This window comes from Macaca mulatta, chromosome 7, assembly GCF_049350105.2.
Source record: "Macaca mulatta isolate MMU2019108-1 chromosome 7, T2T-MMU8v2.0, whole genome shotgun sequence".
Classification (NCBI taxonomy): domain Eukaryota; kingdom Metazoa; phylum Chordata; class Mammalia; order Primates; family Cercopithecidae; genus Macaca; species Macaca mulatta.
Window position 1 is genome coordinate 123,626,199 of NC_133412.1, and position 17,388 is coordinate 123,643,586.

Consider the following 17,388-nt stretch of genomic DNA (forward strand, 5'->3'; position numbering starts at 1 on the left):
TACTTTTTCTGCCACTGCTGGCTGAAATTCTTTCTTTCCTCTTCCTACCATTTTCATTCCACAGAGAGAAGATTCAGCAGCATAGGGGCTTGGGGCCTTAGTAACTCAATTATTCTGTTGTATTACACTGTATTTGTATGGTTTGTATTTGTTTTGTATTGGTTTGTATTACTTTGTATTTGTATGGTTTGTATTTGTTTTGAAACACATAGCCCTTTCCTTGCTCCTTTCCGGACACACAGATATTCCCCTAAGGGGCTGTGTGGAGTTCAAGTGCATCCGCCTGCTTTATGCAGAACCACTGCCCACTTTCCACCACAGGGCCTGTGATGCTCCAGCCCATCATGCCTGCCTTCTTGATTTTTTTTTTTTTTTTTTTGGATACAGTGTCTTAATCTGTTGCCCAGGCTGGAGTGTAGCCACACAAATCACGGCTCACTGCAGCCTTGACTCCCAGAACTCAGGTGATCCTCCCACCTCAGCTTCCTGAGTAGCTGGGACTACAGGTGCATGCCACCACACCCAGCTAATTTTTCTATTTTTTGTAGAGATGGGGTTTCACCACATTGCCCCCTCTGGTCTTGAACTCCTGGGCTGAAGAGATCCGCACATCGGCCTCCCAAAATACTGGAATTACTGGCGTGAGCCACCACACCCAGCTCCTGACTTCTTGATTTAAGGTGATTTTCTTTCAGTTACATTGTCTCTCTCTGCAATCTGACTTCTGTTATGACCACCCTACCTCTCATCCAATAAATCCTTAATATATTTAAACCTGAGTTATGGAAAGGAGTTGAATTCACGTAGAGTCCATGTATCATACGCAAATCAGAAGACGGTGAATACCCTGGTGGAAGAAGTTCCACCCCATAGCTTGGAGCCCGCTGTGGATCCTGTTACAGAAAGACTAAGGAGAGTGTATGTAAAGAATCTAGCAGTCTCACTCGCTCACCCAGGCTGGAGCACAAGGGCACGATCTCGGTTCACTGGAGCCTCTGCCTCCCAGGTTCAAGCGATTCTCCTGTCTCAGACAGGAGTAGCTGGGATTACAGGCGCCTGGCACCACGCCTGGCTAGTTTTTGTGTTTTTGTGTTTTTAATACAGATGGGGTCTCACCATGTTGGCCTCAAGCTCCTGACCTCAGGTGATCCGCCCGTCTTGGCCTCCCAAAGTGCTAGGATTACAAGCGTGAACCACCGTGCCCGGCCTAAATTGTCTTTTTTTATGCAATGATATTGAAGTTTGGTATGGTTCAGGTTAGTAACTCAAGGTCATGGGTCCAGTAATTCTCTCCCTCCTCCAACATCAAGTTTTTTCTCTACTGGATTTATTTACAACTTTAGCATACAAATGTACTTCTCACTTGTAGTTAAAAACAGCAACCACAAAAAAACCTCTCTTCAGCCCACATCTTTACAAACACCTCTGCCCCATTTTTGTCTTCCTTTTATAATAAAACTCTTCAAAACAGTTGCCCATATCACTATCTCCACTTCGTTCTTCTCGTCTCTCTTAAACCTCTGCTGATGAAGGTTTCATTCCTCTCCACTCACACAGCTCTTGTCAAGGTCACCAAAGACCCTCACATGATCAAAGCCAATGGCTAATCCTAAATCTACTAATGGAGACCTCTGACACCACAGAGCATCCCCTCACTCTTGAGCTATCTTCTTCACTAAGCTTTTAAGAACACTGTGGTCAGGCGCAGTGGTTCACACCCATAATCCTAGCACTTTGGGAGGCCAAGGCAGGCGGATCGTTTGAGGTCAGGAGTTCGAGACCAGCCTGACCAACATGGTGAAACCCCATCTCTACTAAAAATACAAAAAGTGGCCAGGTGTAGTGGCAGGCACCTCTTATCCCAGCTACTTGGGAGGCTGAGGCAGAAGAATCTCTTGAACCTGGGAGGCGGAGTTTGCAGTGAGCTGAGATTGTGCCACTGGTGGCAGAGCGAGACTGTCTCCAAAAAATAAATAATAATGATAATAAAGAAAGAACATTGTTCTATGGGGTTTCCTACCATACAGATCGCCTCTTCTTGCCTCCCTTGCTGGTTCCTTGTCATCTTCCTGACCCCCAAGGGCTGGGTACACTAAGCTTCCACCTTCAGTACCTGTCCCTCCATCCCACATGGTGACCACCTCCGGTCCCACAGCTTTAAATACCATCGATAAGCTTATGTACCCCAACTTTATCTGTCTCCAACCTGGACTTCTTCTGAATGCCAGACTTGTGTAGTCAACTGCCTACTTTACAAGTCTCTTTGGGTTCACAATTCAAACTTAACCTGTCCAAAACAGAGCTCTTTATTTCCTTTCCACCAACTTTGCACCTGGGTCTCTTATCACAGTGAACGATCTCTTCATTCTTCCAGTCACTCAGTCAACAACCTTGAAATTGTTCTTGATTTCTCATCCAATCATTAGATTCCTATGTGCTCTTCTTTCAGAAGAAATCTAGAATATGACCTGATCCTGCTGGACCCTGGCTTCCCCCTTCCTTCTCTCCCTGGCCTGTTAGCACCCACTGGGCATCTTGGCCAAGACACTGGGGTTATTACCTGTGTTCCCTCAATATACTGTGCTTTCCACTTATGCACCTTTTCCTAGGATAGAGTGTCTGCCTGGCATGCCTTATCTCTCATTCCACGTTTCCCTAAACATTTCAAAGTTCAGCTCAAACATGCCCCCAGTCACTTTATTTTCACCATTCAACAAGCACCTAAAGAGTTCTTACCAGACAAGGGTACACATGCCCTGCTCACTGGAACCAGTCTATAAGGAGTGAGAGCCAAAGGGCAACTCATCTTACCTCCCTTCCAAGAGCCGAGCTGCTGAAAGACAGGGTGTACAACTTTGCATAAACATCATTGTAGGCACAACTGGGACTCTATGAGTATTTACTGAATCCATAAATGGAGAAAATAAAATGTTCATTCACCATACCCTCAATTTACCTACTCAGCAAATATTTATTAAGTATCTTTATTTTATAACAGAGAGGGTCTCACTCTGTCACCCAGGCTAGAGTACAGTGGCCTAATCATAGCTCACCACAGCCTTGAACTGCTGGGCTTAAGCAATCCTCTTGCCTTGGCCTCCTTCCTAAGTAGCTAGGACCACAGGCATGCACCACCATGCCCAGTCTAGTACATATTATGTGTTAGGAATATCACACAACTCTGAAAAGTTACAGCTTTAAAGAACAGACTCTACCTCTAATCTAGTCCCACCACTTCATAGAGATCGGGGGTGTCTACGTCTGTGCACTTAATCTGGAGAGTGGGGTGCTGCATGCTTTGAAATCAGGATCATGTGCACACAACCCCATCCTTTGGAGGATATCAATATTCAGTTCAGAGAACACATTTGACTTCCCAATTTATTGGCAACATCCACCTTTTTTTTTTTTTTTTTTTTTTGAGAGGGAGTCTCGCGCTGTCGCCCAGGCTGGAGTGCAGTGGCCGGATCTCAGCTCACTGCAAGCTCTGCCTCCCGGGTTTGCGCCATTCTCCTGCCTCAGCCTCCCGAGTAGCTGGGACTACAGGCGCCCGCCACCTCGCCCGGCTAGTTTTTTGTATTTTTTAGTAGAGACGGGGTTTCACTGTGTTAGCCAGGATGGTCTCGATCTCCTGACCTCATGATCCGCCCGTCTCGGCCTCCCAAAGTGCTGGGATTACAGGCTTGAGCCACCGCTCCCGGCCAACATCCACCTTTTTTAAGAGCTTATTTTGTTAACTTTTTTTTTCCAATCCAACAATAACATTTTTGGGAGGCCTAGATGTGCCAACTAGTGTGCTTTGGGGATACAGAGCTACAGAGGCAAGGTCTCCATCCTGGAAGAACTCAATTAATTTGGGGAGCTATCACTGTTAATGTAGTATTGATAAAGTGTGGTGAGAGATTTGAAAGGAGCATTCACAAAAGTAATCTTCAGAATCAGAAAAAGTATCTTTCTGCAAGAAACAGATTTTCTTTCAGGTCAATGAACCCTTTGAAATGTAATGATCACCTCCTCCCCTAGGAAACCTGAGGAAGAGAAAATGCCTACCGGCCTCTCCCTGTGTACAGAGAGGGTAAGGGTAGAGTGACCCGGGCAGGGGGATGGTCAGACACTGCAGGTCTCACCCCTGCCTATGGGAGCACTCCCCTGGGGGACTTGGGAAGCATCTCCTCTCAATACATAATATCCTGTTGGCTAAGAACATTCCAAACCTAAATAGAGAAGTTGCCCTGTTATCCACCCATTTCAATTTGTCCAAAGCTTGCTGCTTTCCATTTAGGTTCCTTGTCTAGAAGTGACCCCACACACTTATCCATGGGTAAAAGATTTGTAGAGTGATCTGGAGAAACTGCAGAAGCAAGAATAATAGTAAATCCCCTGGAAGTTTCATTCATCTGTCTCTCACCATGTTGCTCTTCCCTTGTCATGTAGTTAGTTATACAGGTCAGAACACAGAGGCCATAACTGAAACAAAGTTGACCTCCATGGTATTCATTACATGTCACCTTTCACATTGGGATTTGGATTTCACCTTCACAGAAGTTCTGTAAAGAAGTCTCTCCATTAGAGGCAAACACACGTTTAGCTTGTAATAAATACCTTTCCCCCCTCCGATATCATGGTATTTTTAGGGTTAACTAATAAACATTTGAAAAGTGATCAGACCAGGCTCGTTGGATCATGCCTGTAATCCCAGCACTTTAGGAGGCCAAGGTGGGAGGATCGCTTGAGGCCAGGAGGTCCAGACCAGCCTGGCCAACATAGCGAGATCCCATTTCTACAAAACATTAACAAAAAATAGAAAGTGATCATTTCACTTCTTTAAGAAGAACACTTCTTTTTAGAAATGAGACATGATGATGCTCAGCAGTAAATATATATGAGGTGTAATGAGACCTGTGAGCTTCCTGGCAGTGTGAAAACAGGTAAATGGTTAATTCTCTTAAAAGACTGAGTATACCAATAGAAAATACCTTAGAAGTTTAAAAATCAACAATGCTAGGCAAAATTGAATTGTCTTACATTCCTATACTATCAAATTGTGATGGTCCTTGAAAACCCAGGTCTACAGGTGGGAAACTATTGAGAAGAAAAATAAAATATACCATAGCATCTCTAAAAGTGAATGCCACCTTACCTGGCACTTTTGTTTCTGCTTTCTAGTTCATTATATAATTAGTGACTTGTGCACAGATATCCCATTTGTGTCACTGAAGTCAAAAGGCTATGAAGTAAGATGTAACCATGTCCCATGACATTCTTTTAACATAACATGACTCACTTTATTTCTTTCATCCCTAAAAATTCACTTTAAAGAAAAAGTGGAGCCTGGAGCAGTGGCTAGAACCTGTAATCCCAGCTACTCAGGAGGCTGAGGCAGAAGGATGGCTTGAGCCCAGGAGTTCCAGGCTGCAGTGAGGTATGACCACATCGCTGCACTCCAGCCTGGGTGACAGAGTGAGATCCTGTCTGGAAAAAGAAAAAAGGAAAAGTGAATCAATTACCTTGAGCATTCGGATTTCCCGAAGGGCGATTTTCTTTATGACAGGGTCGTCTTCTGATTCCAGAAACTTCTTGATGGCCACAATCTGGCCCGTGTCCCTATTTCTACATTTGAAAACAACTCCATAGGATCCTTCTCCAATTTTCCCAATTTTTTCATACTTCTCCATCATAGAGGAATAAATCTTCTTAAAATGGATCTTCAGCTGGGAGTGGTGGCTCACGCCTGTAATCCCAGCACTTTGGGAGGCTAAGGCAGGCAGATCACCTGAGGTCAGGAGTTCGAGACGAGTCTGGCCAACATAGTGAAACCCCGTCTCTACTAAAGATACAAAAAATTAGCCGGGTGTAGCGATGGGCGCCTGTAATCCCAGCTACTCAGGAGGCTGAGGCAGGAGAATCGCGAGAACCCAGGAGGCGGAGGTTGCAGTGAGCCGAGACAGCACCACTGCACTCCAGCCCGGGCGACAGGGCTAGACTCCGTCAAAAAAACAAACAAACAAAAAACAGATCTTCACATAGTTTGAAAACGTCGCTTATAAAATATTGGCACGAACGGACTGCACTAGAGCCCCACCCAACGATGAGTGCTCGTCACGGGCCTAGAACAGAACAGGACATGTTAAGGAACGAAGCGTGGACCCGTGTCGGCAATGGCAACGCGATCAGGAGTAACAGCCTAGAGTTAGCTGCCTCCAATAACCCAATTTTAATCGCCCGTTAAATACCCTGTAAGTTAAAATGTAACTTGCCATCCTAAAACGAGCCGAGCTGTAAGATAATCTATCTTTTTAACGTTATCGTTCATCCGATCTAAGACACCTGAGCTGGCTGGAGCACGGGGAGAGCTAAGGGCTTCCCCGGTTCTAATTTCGGGTCTCATTTCCCTGCGGCAAGAAGACACCTCCCGGCTCTCCCCGGGGCGGCGGCGAGGCTGGGCCGCAGGGGACCACCACGCGCCCCTAGTCCGCGGGACCGGGAAAACCCTCCCGCGCCCGGACGTGCCCCCCCAGCCGCGCCGCGCAGCGTGCAGCGGTGCCACGTGTTGGCCCGGCACGGCCCGCGCTCCTAGCCCGCCCGGGACTCACCGCGCCGCGGCAGTCTGGGCCGGGCCTGGCTCCCGCCTCGCCTTCTTTCGCCCGGCTCGGCTCGGTTCGGCGTGCCTCGGCCGGAGATCCCTATGGGAACCGGCCCCCGCCCCGGGTCGGCCTGGGCGGGGCCGCAGCGCCCCCGCTTCCCACCCCCTGCCCGGCCCAGCCCGGCCGCCGTCCCGGCTGCAGGAAAGGGCCCCGGGGGGCCGCCCTTAGTCCACAGGAGCTGTCCTGACCGCGGGCCGAGTCCCTGCACGTCCTGCTGCCGGGAGAGCAGACCTGCTAGATTTGCAAACTTCCGCAGGCCGTGCAAAGCGCAACTGTAACCGCGTCTGCGGGGAAGACGCCTGCGCTAGGAGCCCCTCCTGAGCGGTCCACATTTCCCTGGAACAGCCGTCCCCACACCTCAGAACCGCGGTTATTCCCTTTGGTCCCTTGGAGGCAGCTTCTGTGTCTGTGCTGATCAGTGCTGCGGCGTCAGTGAATGAATGAGAGGGAGAAAGGAAAGAAGAGGAAGGCGTGACCGCAGAAATTGGTTAAAGTCAGCACTTTCCTCCTACAGCAGGGAAGGTTCCACTGTAGTCTTCTGCTGTGGGACCCTTCTGGTGTGGGAGGTGGAAGCTTACAGAGCCTGCCTTAATTGTTTTCGGTTCCTTTCCCCCATCCTTCTTCCGACGGACTCCTGCTGCTCTGATCTGACACACTGGCAGGAAGCGGATGGACCTGTGGAAATCATGAAATCATGTCAGTTGCCACTGGGCAGACTGCCTCACACTTTGTCATCCGCCCCGTTCCCGGTGCCAGCATCAATGCGGGTATTTGCCCTGGAAGCAGTACCCGAGGAGAGAAAATTAACACAGTGTCTATGAAACGGGAGTCAATCCCGTGTCAAGCAGCATGCTACTAAATGTAAACCCAGGTAGGGTTCAGAAAGGAGCCTGGAGCTGAGGAGGGAGGGCTGGTGGTTGCCCTGGAAACCCAGTACAGGGATGGCCTAGAGGTGGTCTGTGAACAGAAATTGTTTGCAAATGGCAACCACTGATCTGTTTTCTGTCTCTATAGTTTTGCCTTTTCCAGAATGTCATGAAAATGGAATCAGACCGTATGTAGCCTTTTGAGGATAGTGGATCTCCCCCGCCACCCCAACTCTAGTGAGCTTTCAGATGAGATTGTAGCCGCAGATGACAATGTAAGTTCAATCTTGTGAGAGACCTTGAGCCAGGAGCACCCAGCTAAGCCATACCTGGGTTCCTGACCTCTAGAAACTGAAATATGTTTGCTGTTATGTTTTGGGGTAATTTGTTATGCAGCCATATATATCTAACACAGAAGCCCTTTTATTAATAGGAGGCTGAGAAAGTTCACTTTCATTCCTAGTTTGCTTAGTTGTGTTTTTGTTTGCTTTTTAAAATTATGAATGGACATTGAATTTTATCAAATGCATTTCTTCATCTATTGAGATGATCATTTGCTTTTTCTTTCTTTTCTTTTCTTTTCTTTTCAACTGAGAGGGGGTCTCGCTCTGTCACCCAGGCTGGAGTGCGGTAGTGTTATCACTGCTCACTGTACCCTTGAACTCCTGGGCCTAAGCAATCCTCCTACTTCTGCCAGGCCTGAGTAGCTGGAATTATAGGTGTTCACCACCTAATTGTTTTTATGTAGTCTGTTGATACAGTGAATTACATTGATTTTTAGATGTTAAACCAACCTTTTGTTCCTGGGATAAACCCAACTTATTTATGATTTTATCATTTTAATATATTGCCGGGCACGGTGGCTCACGCCTGTAATCCCAACACTTTGGGAGACCGAGGCGGCGGATGACGAGGTCAGGAGATGAGACCATCCTGGCTAACACGGTGAAACCCCATCTCTACTAAAAAAATACAAAAAATTAGCCGGGCTTGGTGGTGGGCGCCCGTAGTCCCAGCTACTCAGGAGGCTGAGGCGGGAGAATGGCGTGAACCCGGGAGGCGGAGCTTGCAGTGAGCCGAGATTGTGCCACTGCACTCCAGCCTAGGCAACGGAGCGAGAGTCCGTCTCAAAAAAGAAAAAGAAAAAAAAAAAATCATATATATTTTTTTTTTCTTTGCTGGATTTGATCATTAATATTTTATTGGAAATTTTTATATTCATGTTTTGAGAGATATTGATGTATAGTTTTCTTGTAATGTCTGCTAATTTTGGCATCAGGATAATACTGATTTCAAAAAATGAGTTGGGAAGTGTTTCTCTTCCCTTTTATTTTCTAGAGATGTTTATATTAAATTGGTATTATTAATTCCTTAAATGTTTGGAAGAATTTTTTTTTTTTTTTTTTTGAGACAGAGTCTTGCTCTTTCATCCAGGCTGGAGTGCAGTGGTGCGATCTTGGCTCACTGCAACCTCCGCCTCCTGGGTTCAATCAATTCTCCTGCCTTGGCCACCCAGGTAGCTGGGATTACAGGCATGTGCCATCACTCTCGTTTTTTTTTTTTTTTTTTTTTTTTTTTTTTGTATTTTTTGTAGAGATGAGGTTTCACCACGTTGGCCAGGCTGGTCTTGAACTCCTGACCTCAGATTATCTGCCCGCCTTGGCCTCCCAAAGTGCTGGGATTATAGGTGTGAGCCACTGTGCCTGGCATTTGGAAGAATTTGCCAGTAAAGTCACTTAGGTCTAGAGTTTTCTTTGTTGAAATTGTTTTAATTACAAATTCTATTTTTAAAATAAAATATTCAGGATGTCTAATTCTTCTTCAGAAAGCTTTGGTAGTTTGTGTCTTTCAAGGTGTCTGTTTCACCTAAAGAATTAAATTTCTAGGCATTAAGTTGTTCAATATAATAATATTACATTATTACTATTTTAATGTCTGTAAGATCTATAGTAGTGTTCTAGATTTTATTCTCAATATTGGTAAATTTTGTCTCCTTTAAGGCCTATCAATTTTATTGATCTTTTAAGAAAACACCAGCTTTTGATTTAATTGATTTCCTCTATTGTTTATCTGTTTTTCAATTTTATTAATTTCATCTCTTTATTATTTTCTTCCTTTGCTTGCTTGGTTTTAGCTTTTCTTTTCTTTTTTTTTTTTGTTTTTTTGAGATGGAGTCTCGTTCTATTGCCCAGGCTAGAGTGCAGTGCTGAGATCTTGGCTCACTGCAGCCTCCGCCTCCAGGGTTCTAGCAATTCTCCCGCCGTAGCCTCTCGGGTAGGTGGGATTACAGGCGTGCGCCACCACACCCGGCTAATTTTTGTATTTTTTAGTAGAGAAGGGGTTTCGCCATGTTGGCCAGGCTGGTCTCAAACTCCTGACCTCAAGTGATCCACCCACCTCGGCCTCCCAAAGTGCCAGGATTACAGGTGTGAGCCACTGCACCTGGCCTAGATACTTTTTCTAGGTTGTTTTGTTTATTTGTTTGTTTTTAAGATGTAAGCTTAAAACATTAATTTTAGATCTTTGTGTGTGTGTGTGTGTGTGTGTGTGTGTGTGTGTGTGTGTGTAGAGGTCTCACTCTGTTGCCCAGGCTGGAGTGCAGTGGCCTAATCACAGCAACCTTAAACTCTTGGGTTCAGGCTCTCCTGTAGCTAGAACTACAGGCTCACACCACCCCACTTAGCTAATTTTTTTACTTTTTTGTAGAGATTGGGGTATCTCTATGTTGCCCAGGCTGGTCTCAAATTCCTGCCTCAAGCAATCTTTCCATCTCGGCCTCCCAGAGTGCTGAGATTATAGGCATGAACCACCATGACTGACCTGTTTCCTTTTCTAATGTAAGCTTTTTTTTCTTTCTAAGACAGTCTTGCTCTGCCACCCAGGCTGGAGTTCAGTGGTGCAATCTCGGCTCACTGCAATCTCTGCCTCCCAGGCTCAGGCGATCCTCTTGCCTCACCCTCCCAAGTAGGTGTGCCACCACGCCTGGTTAATTTTTGCATTTTTTGTAGAGACAGGGTTTCACCATATTGCCTAGGCTGGTCTCCAACTACTGAGCTCAGGTAATCTGCCTGCCTCAGCCTCCCAAATTGCTGGGATTACAGGCATGAGCCACTGCACCCCGCCTTCTAATATAAGCCTTTAATGCCATATTTTTTCCTGTAAGCACCACTTTAAATACATCACAGAAATCTTGATATGTTGTATTATCATTTTCATTCAGTTCAAAATATTTTCTTTCTTTTTTTTTTTTTTTTTTTTTTTGAGATGGAGTCTCACTCTGTCACCCAGGCTAGAGTGCAATAGCATGATCTCAGCTCACTGCAACCTCCGCCTCCCGGGTTCAAGCTATTCTCCCACCTCATCCTCCCAAGTAGCTGGAACTACAGGCACGCACCACCACACCCAGCTAATTTTTGTATTTTTAGTACAGACAGGGTTTCATCATGTTGGCCAGGCTGGTCTCAAACTCCTGACCTTGAATGATCCTCCTGCCTTGGCCTCCCAAAGTGCTGGGATTACGGACCTGAGCCACCATGCCTGGCCCAAAAATATTTTCCTTGTGTCTTCCTTTTTGACTCATGGGTTATTTTTGTAGTGTGTTAATTTCTAACTATTTGGAGATTTTTAAAGATATCTTTCTGTTATTGATTTCAGTTTAATTCCATTATTTTCAGAGAACTCACTTTATATGACTTAAATTCTTTGAAATGTTTTATTTTGTTTTATGACCCAGAAAGAATATGGTCTATGTTCATGAATGTTTCTTTTTGACAATTTAAAAAAATATTTTGAAATGAAGTGAGAATGTCAGTGTGAATTTCCCCAGAGCTGCATCGTCTGAAGTTCATACCAGGTTAAATCAAGTTTGTGTGGAAAATTAACTTTATGGACTCCACAAGGTTCAGTACCCAAAGAGCCTGGAACTGTGCCAGGCCTAGTGGTAGTTAAAGTGGGAGCCAGTGTACTGGTTATTTATGCCCAAGTAGGCAGTGAACCAGAAAGCTAGCATGAGTTGCAGCTGCAAATTGTTTTGTTTGGAGGAATTTGAAACAAAATATTAGAGAACAACTTTAAAAAGGAGATAAACAGTCGCTGTCACCACTTAGCACGAAAGAGAGAAGGTAACATGGCCTCTAGACTAGTCAAACTGACAGTCCTTTCTGTTGGCAGGTGCGACACTGGTTTTGATATCAAAGAAGTATATCCTGGAAAGTATAGCTCTTGGGAATCTCAGAAATGGTCTGTTCTGTGGGGGCTTTTTCTCAAGCCAGTGCAAAGTGAAACAGCATTATATTCTGCTAACAGTGATCTTTTCTTTGCAGTTCTGTATAATTAGCAAGAACACTTCAGTGTTCTTAGAACAGTACAAACCGTACTATGGTATTTTAATCGTTTAAAGAAAAATAAACATTCAGTAGAGTAACACATAGTCATAGAAAAAGCCTGGAATTTGGAGTCAGAAGACCAGGATTTCTAGCTTCTTCCTGGTGTTTGATCTTATGCAAGATAATTACTATTGCCTATACAATAACAATATTATTTAATGAGTGCTTACTTTGTGGCAGGCATTATGCTAAGAATATTTGACCCATGAGCCTCACAGTAACCCCAGGAGATAGGCAGTAATATTATCCTGAGCTTTCAGATGACTCTCATTGAGTCAGAGAGGAAAAGTAACTAGCCTAAGGACACCCAGCTAGTGAACTGTGAAGTCAGTATTGGAATGCAGGCAGTTTGACTCCAGAATCTTTTCTCCCAACCATTTTGCTAATACTACCTAATGCATTGGGGTGGTTGGCAGGATTATTGAGTTAATGTGTAGGACATTGAGAGCTGGTGCAAAGCACTTAAAATGATGCACAGTGTGGCACCTTCCTTTTTTGTTTTTAGGCTACTGGGAAGATGAGTCTTGTCTATATGCTTCCTTCTCATGGTAGCTCAGCAACTTCATGTGTGTGCAGCTCCAGCACCAGGAGAATGAACTTCCATGAGATTGGGCAGAATACTGAAGCCTCATCTGAGTGCAGAACCCAGGGCCAATGCTTGAAGCTTGTTTTTTTTTTTTTTTTGAGATGGAGTCTCGCTTTGCTGTCCAGGCTGGAGTGCAGTGGTGCGATCTTGGCTCAGTGCAACCTCTTTATCCTGGGTTCAAGCCATTCTCCTGCCTCAGCCTCCTGAGTAACTGGGATTACAGGCATCTGCCACCACGCCTAGCTGATTTTTTGTATTTTTAGTAGAGACGGGGTTTTACTATGTTGGCCAGGCTGGTCTCGAACTCCTGACCCCATGATCTGACTGTCTTGGCTTCCCAAAGTGCTGGGATTACAGGCATGAGCCACCATGCCTGGCCAGCCTTTTTTTTCCCCCAGTTATGTTGTAAGGAAAGGGGAGTTGAGTCAATGTCATCTTAAAATGACACTCTACAGCAGCTTGAGGAAATACTTGAATTTACTGTCTCTGTTTTAAGTGGAATTGGGAAAGAAATTGATTCTAGAGTCCATACAGACAAAAGCTAATAAGTACCATTTAGGGACACATTTCAGTCTCAGTATCCACATTATCTCTGATCTTTATGACAATTTTACATAGATTTGTTAACTGACTGGGATTATTAACTGGCCTATTTTATGAAAGAAGAAGCTGAGGCTCTGAGAGATTGATCAATAGAGACAAAGTCACCCTGTTATCAAGGGCTGAACACAGGTTTCAAGCCCAACTCTGCCTATTTCCAAAGCCCGTGTTCTTGCGGTGGTGAATAGAGTTAGAACAACTAAGAATGCCTTGAGAAGGATCCTCTGTCCTTGGATGCCCTAGAGAGCTAACAGCGGGGCAGACCTGCCGGTCCAATCCAAATTTACAACATCCTGAAGAGAAGCCAGGTGTCAGCTGCATTCTTCTTGACCAGTCACTGCTAGAATGTTACAAAGCCAGGCAAGCAAATAACTTTCCCCTTACCTGGAGATAGAAAAGAATGCTGAATTGGCCAGGCACGGTGGCTCATGCCTGGCTTACCATATATAAAGTATAAAGCTCACCATATATAAAGTACAATAAAGGCCAGGCGCAGTGGCTCACGCCTGTAATCCCAACACTGTGGAAAGCTGAGGCGGTGTGGTCAGGAGTTTGAGACCATCCTGGCCAACATGGTAAAACCCCATCTCTATTAAAAATACAAAAATTAGCCAGGCATGGTGGTGCATGCCTGTAATCCCAGCTACTCTGGGAGGTGGAGCTTGCAGTAAGCTGAGATTGTGCCACTGTACTCCAGCCTGGGTGACAGAGCAAGACTCCATCTCAAAATAAATAAATAAATACAATAAATATTTAAAAGGAAAAAATACATACAGAATAACTAAGGTTAATCAGAGAATGGAGACATTTTACTTTACTATTGGCTGAGCCTGTTTATAAAATCAGAGATGATAGGCTTCTTTTATAATTGATTTTCCCAGATTTACATTGATTCAGCAGTCTTTTTTTTTTTTTTTTTTTTTGAGATGGAGTCTCGCTCTGTCACCCAGGCTGGAGTACAGTGGTGCAATCTCGGCTCACTGCAACCTCTGCCCCCTGGGTTCCAGTGATTCTCCTGCCTCAGCCTCCCAGGTAGCTAGGACTACAGGCATGTACCATCATGACTAGCTAATTTTGTATTTTTAATACAGACGGGGTTTCACCGTGTTGGCCAGGCTGGTCTCGAACTCCTGACCTCAAGTGATCTGCCTGCCTCGACCTCCCAACAGTGCTGGGATTACAGATGTGAGCCACCACACCTGGCCTCTTTTCTGAGTCTTATTAACACTGTTTTTGCATTTCCAGGTTTTCAAAGAACCACCCAGTACTTTCATCAACAAACCCACATGCCAGGAGAGCTCAGCAATATTAACACTAAAGCCCTGGAAGGCTTATGTGGCTAGCCCTGGGCTCCCAGTGAGTGAGTCAATGAATATGATCCTCTCCAGGAAATAAGTCTCAAAACCTCAAGTTGCACATCTATTTGCCACTTTGGACAGTTGGTTGCTAACCATACTTAATCATAAGGCTATCTATGAACATTTCTGCACTATCATGACCTTGGCATCATTATATTCTAGGGAAAAGCCCTGCAAAAGGTAACTTTTCGAGATTGAATAAATAGGAAAGAACATTAATTACTCTCTGAGTTTAGCTTAAAACTGTAACACAGAATCAGCAGTTTGGAAAGCCAACTTTTCCTGCTGACATGTGTCAGACACCATGCTGGGCACTGGAGACTCAGAAGCCACTTTGTCGAGATGAAACACTGTGTTTCCTTGCAGAGCAAACCCTCCTGCCTCCCCCTCAGAGGGGTTCCTCCATGGAGGAAACTAGATAGGAGGACTTAGAGGGCTGGTGTTTACATTGTACTTTTTGTTTTGAAAAACACTTCACAAGAGTCTGTGAAGGAGAGAGGGCACATCTGGCATTTGAGGAAGCAGATACAGAAAATTTAAATGACTCATTCAGAGTCCAAAAGCAAATTTATGACAACAAACAGGCCTAGAACCTGGGTCTTAATTTCAAGTTGCATTCTTCTCACACTACTGTGCAGTTGACTTCAAATTAGGTAGCTCTAATTTTGGTTAAAGAAATATAAATCTACCTTAAAGGAACCCAATATTAAAATAGAAACATCCTTAATATTGTATGACAAAATGGGGAGGAGGGGAGGAAAGGGCAGGAAGTATGAATTATTTGCATTTAAAAATATTTCTCACTTTACATAAAATACACTTAGATTTCTTTTCATACAGATTATCTTAGAAATTTATCCATTCCTTTTTTTTTCTTTGAAATGCTTTCATTATATTTTCTTGTGGTGAAAAACACGTAACATTAAATTTACTACCTTTTTTTTTTAGACATGAAGTCTTGCTATGTTGCCCAGGCTGAGGTGCAGTGGCTATTCACAGGCAAGATGATAGTTCACTACAGTCTTTTTTTGGCGGGGGGAGGGGGACAGGGACGGGGACGGAGTCTCACTCTGTCGCCCAGGTTGGAGTGCAGTAGCGTGATCTCGGCTCATTGCAACCTTTACCCCCAGGGTTCAAGCGATTCTCCTGCCTCAGCCTCATCAGTAGCTGGGATTACAGGTGCCCTCAACCACTGCCCGGCTAATTTTTTGTATTTTTAGTAGACACAGGGTTTCACCATGTTGGCCAGGATGGTCTCAAACTCCTGACCTCTGGTGATCCACCTGCCTCAGACTCCCAAAGTGCTGGGATTACAGGTGTGAGCCACTGCGCCCAGCCTACAGTCTTGAACTCCTAGAATCAAGTGATCCTCCCATCTCAGTCCCCTGAATAGTTGGGACTATAGGTACATGCCACTGCACCAGGCTCAAAATTTACCATCTTAACCATTTGAAGTGTATAGTTTCATAGTTTAAGTACACTCACATTGTCGTACACAGATCCATAGAACTTTTTCATCTTGCAAGAGTGGAACTCTATACCGACTAAACAGGAATTCCCTCTCCCCTTAGCTCTTGGTTACTCTAACCCAAATCTTCATACTTTCTGTTTCTATGATTTTCATCACTTTAGGTACTTCGTGTGAATGGAATTATATGGTACTTGTCCTTTAGTGACTGGCTTAATTCTCTTAACATAATGTCCTTAAGGTTCATTCATGTTGCAGCATATGACAAGATTTCCTTCTTTTTAAGACTGCTTAATATTCCATTGTGTGTATACACCACATTTTCTTTTCTTTTTTCTTTCTTTCTTTCTTTTTTTTTTTTTTTGAGACAGAGTCTCCCTCTGTCGCCCAGGCTGAAGTGCAGTTGTGCGATCTCAGCTCACTGCAAGCTCCGCCTCCCAGGTTCACACCGTTCTCCTGCCTCAGCCTCCTGAGTAGCTGGGACTACAGGTGCCCGCTACCACGCCCAGCTATTTTTTTTTTTTTTTTTTGTATTTTTTAGTTGAGACAGGGTTTCACCATGTTAGTCAGGATGGTCTCGATCTCCTGACCTCATGATCTGCCCGCCTCGGCCTCCCAAAGTGCTGGGATTACAGGCATGAGCCGCCGCGCCCGGCCACATTTTCTTTATTCATTCATTTGTGGATGGATATTTGGGTTGCTTCCAACTCTGCAAGGTTTGGCTTTGAATTCTTCTGGGTGTATGCCCAGAAGTGGACTTGTTGGATGATATGGTGCATTTTAAATTTTCTTTTTTCTTTTTTTTTTTGAGACGGAGTCTCGCTCTGTCGCCCAGGCTGGAGTGCAGTGGTGCAATCTCGGCTCACTGCAAGCTCCGCCTCCCGGGTTCACGCCATTCTCCTGCCTCAGCCTCCCGAGTAGCTGGGACTACAGGCGCCTGCCACCTCGCCCAGCTTGTTTTTTTGTATATTTTTAGTAGAGACGGGGTTTCACTGTGTTAGCCAGGATGGTCTCAATCTCCTGACCTCGTGATCCGCCTGTCTCGGCCTCCCAAAGTGCTGGGATTACAGGCTTGAGCCACCGCGCCCGGCCTCATATTTTACATTTTCTAAAGAACTGCCTTACTGTTTTCCACTGTGGCTGCACCATTTCACGTTCCCACCAATGGTATACAAGCGTTCTAACTTTGCATCCTTGCCATCACTTGTTATTTTTGGTTCTCTTGATAGTGGTCATCCTGATGGATGTGAGGTGATATTCTATTGAGGTTTTGATTTGCATTTTCCCAAAGATTGGTAATGTTGAGCATTTTTTCATGTGCTTACTGGCCATTCGTTTATCTTTGGAGAAATGTATATTCAAGTTTGTTGCCCATTTCTTAACTGGGTTATTTGGTTTTGTTTTTGTTGTTGTTATTGAGTTGTGGAAATTCCTAATATACCCTGCACATTAATCTCTTATCAGATATATAGCTTACAATT

General features: G+C 44.7%; 1 protein-coding gene across 3 annotated transcripts in view; it reads right to left on the reverse strand.

Annotated features, from left to right (window-relative positions):
- Positions 1-7,301, reverse strand: part of CDKL1 (cyclin dependent kinase like 1) — a 66,824-nt gene extending 59,523 nt beyond the window's left edge. The window contains exons 1-2 of one of the 3 annotated variants that reach the window (XM_015143659.3): positions 7,002-7,301; positions 5,508-6,107 (exon numbers count right to left, since the gene is read on the reverse strand). In XM_015143659.3, coding sequence (XP_014999145.2) covers positions 5,508-5,678 — 171 coding nt within the window. In that variant the 5' untranslated portion in view covers positions 5,679-6,107; positions 7,002-7,301. Of the gene's footprint in view, positions 1-5,507; positions 6,568-6,593; positions 6,712-7,001 lie in introns of those variants that run through there. The other 2 variants (XM_077940978.1, XM_077940979.1) reach the window with 2 other exon arrangements.
- Between the last annotated feature and the right edge of the window lie 10,087 nt (positions 7,302-17,388).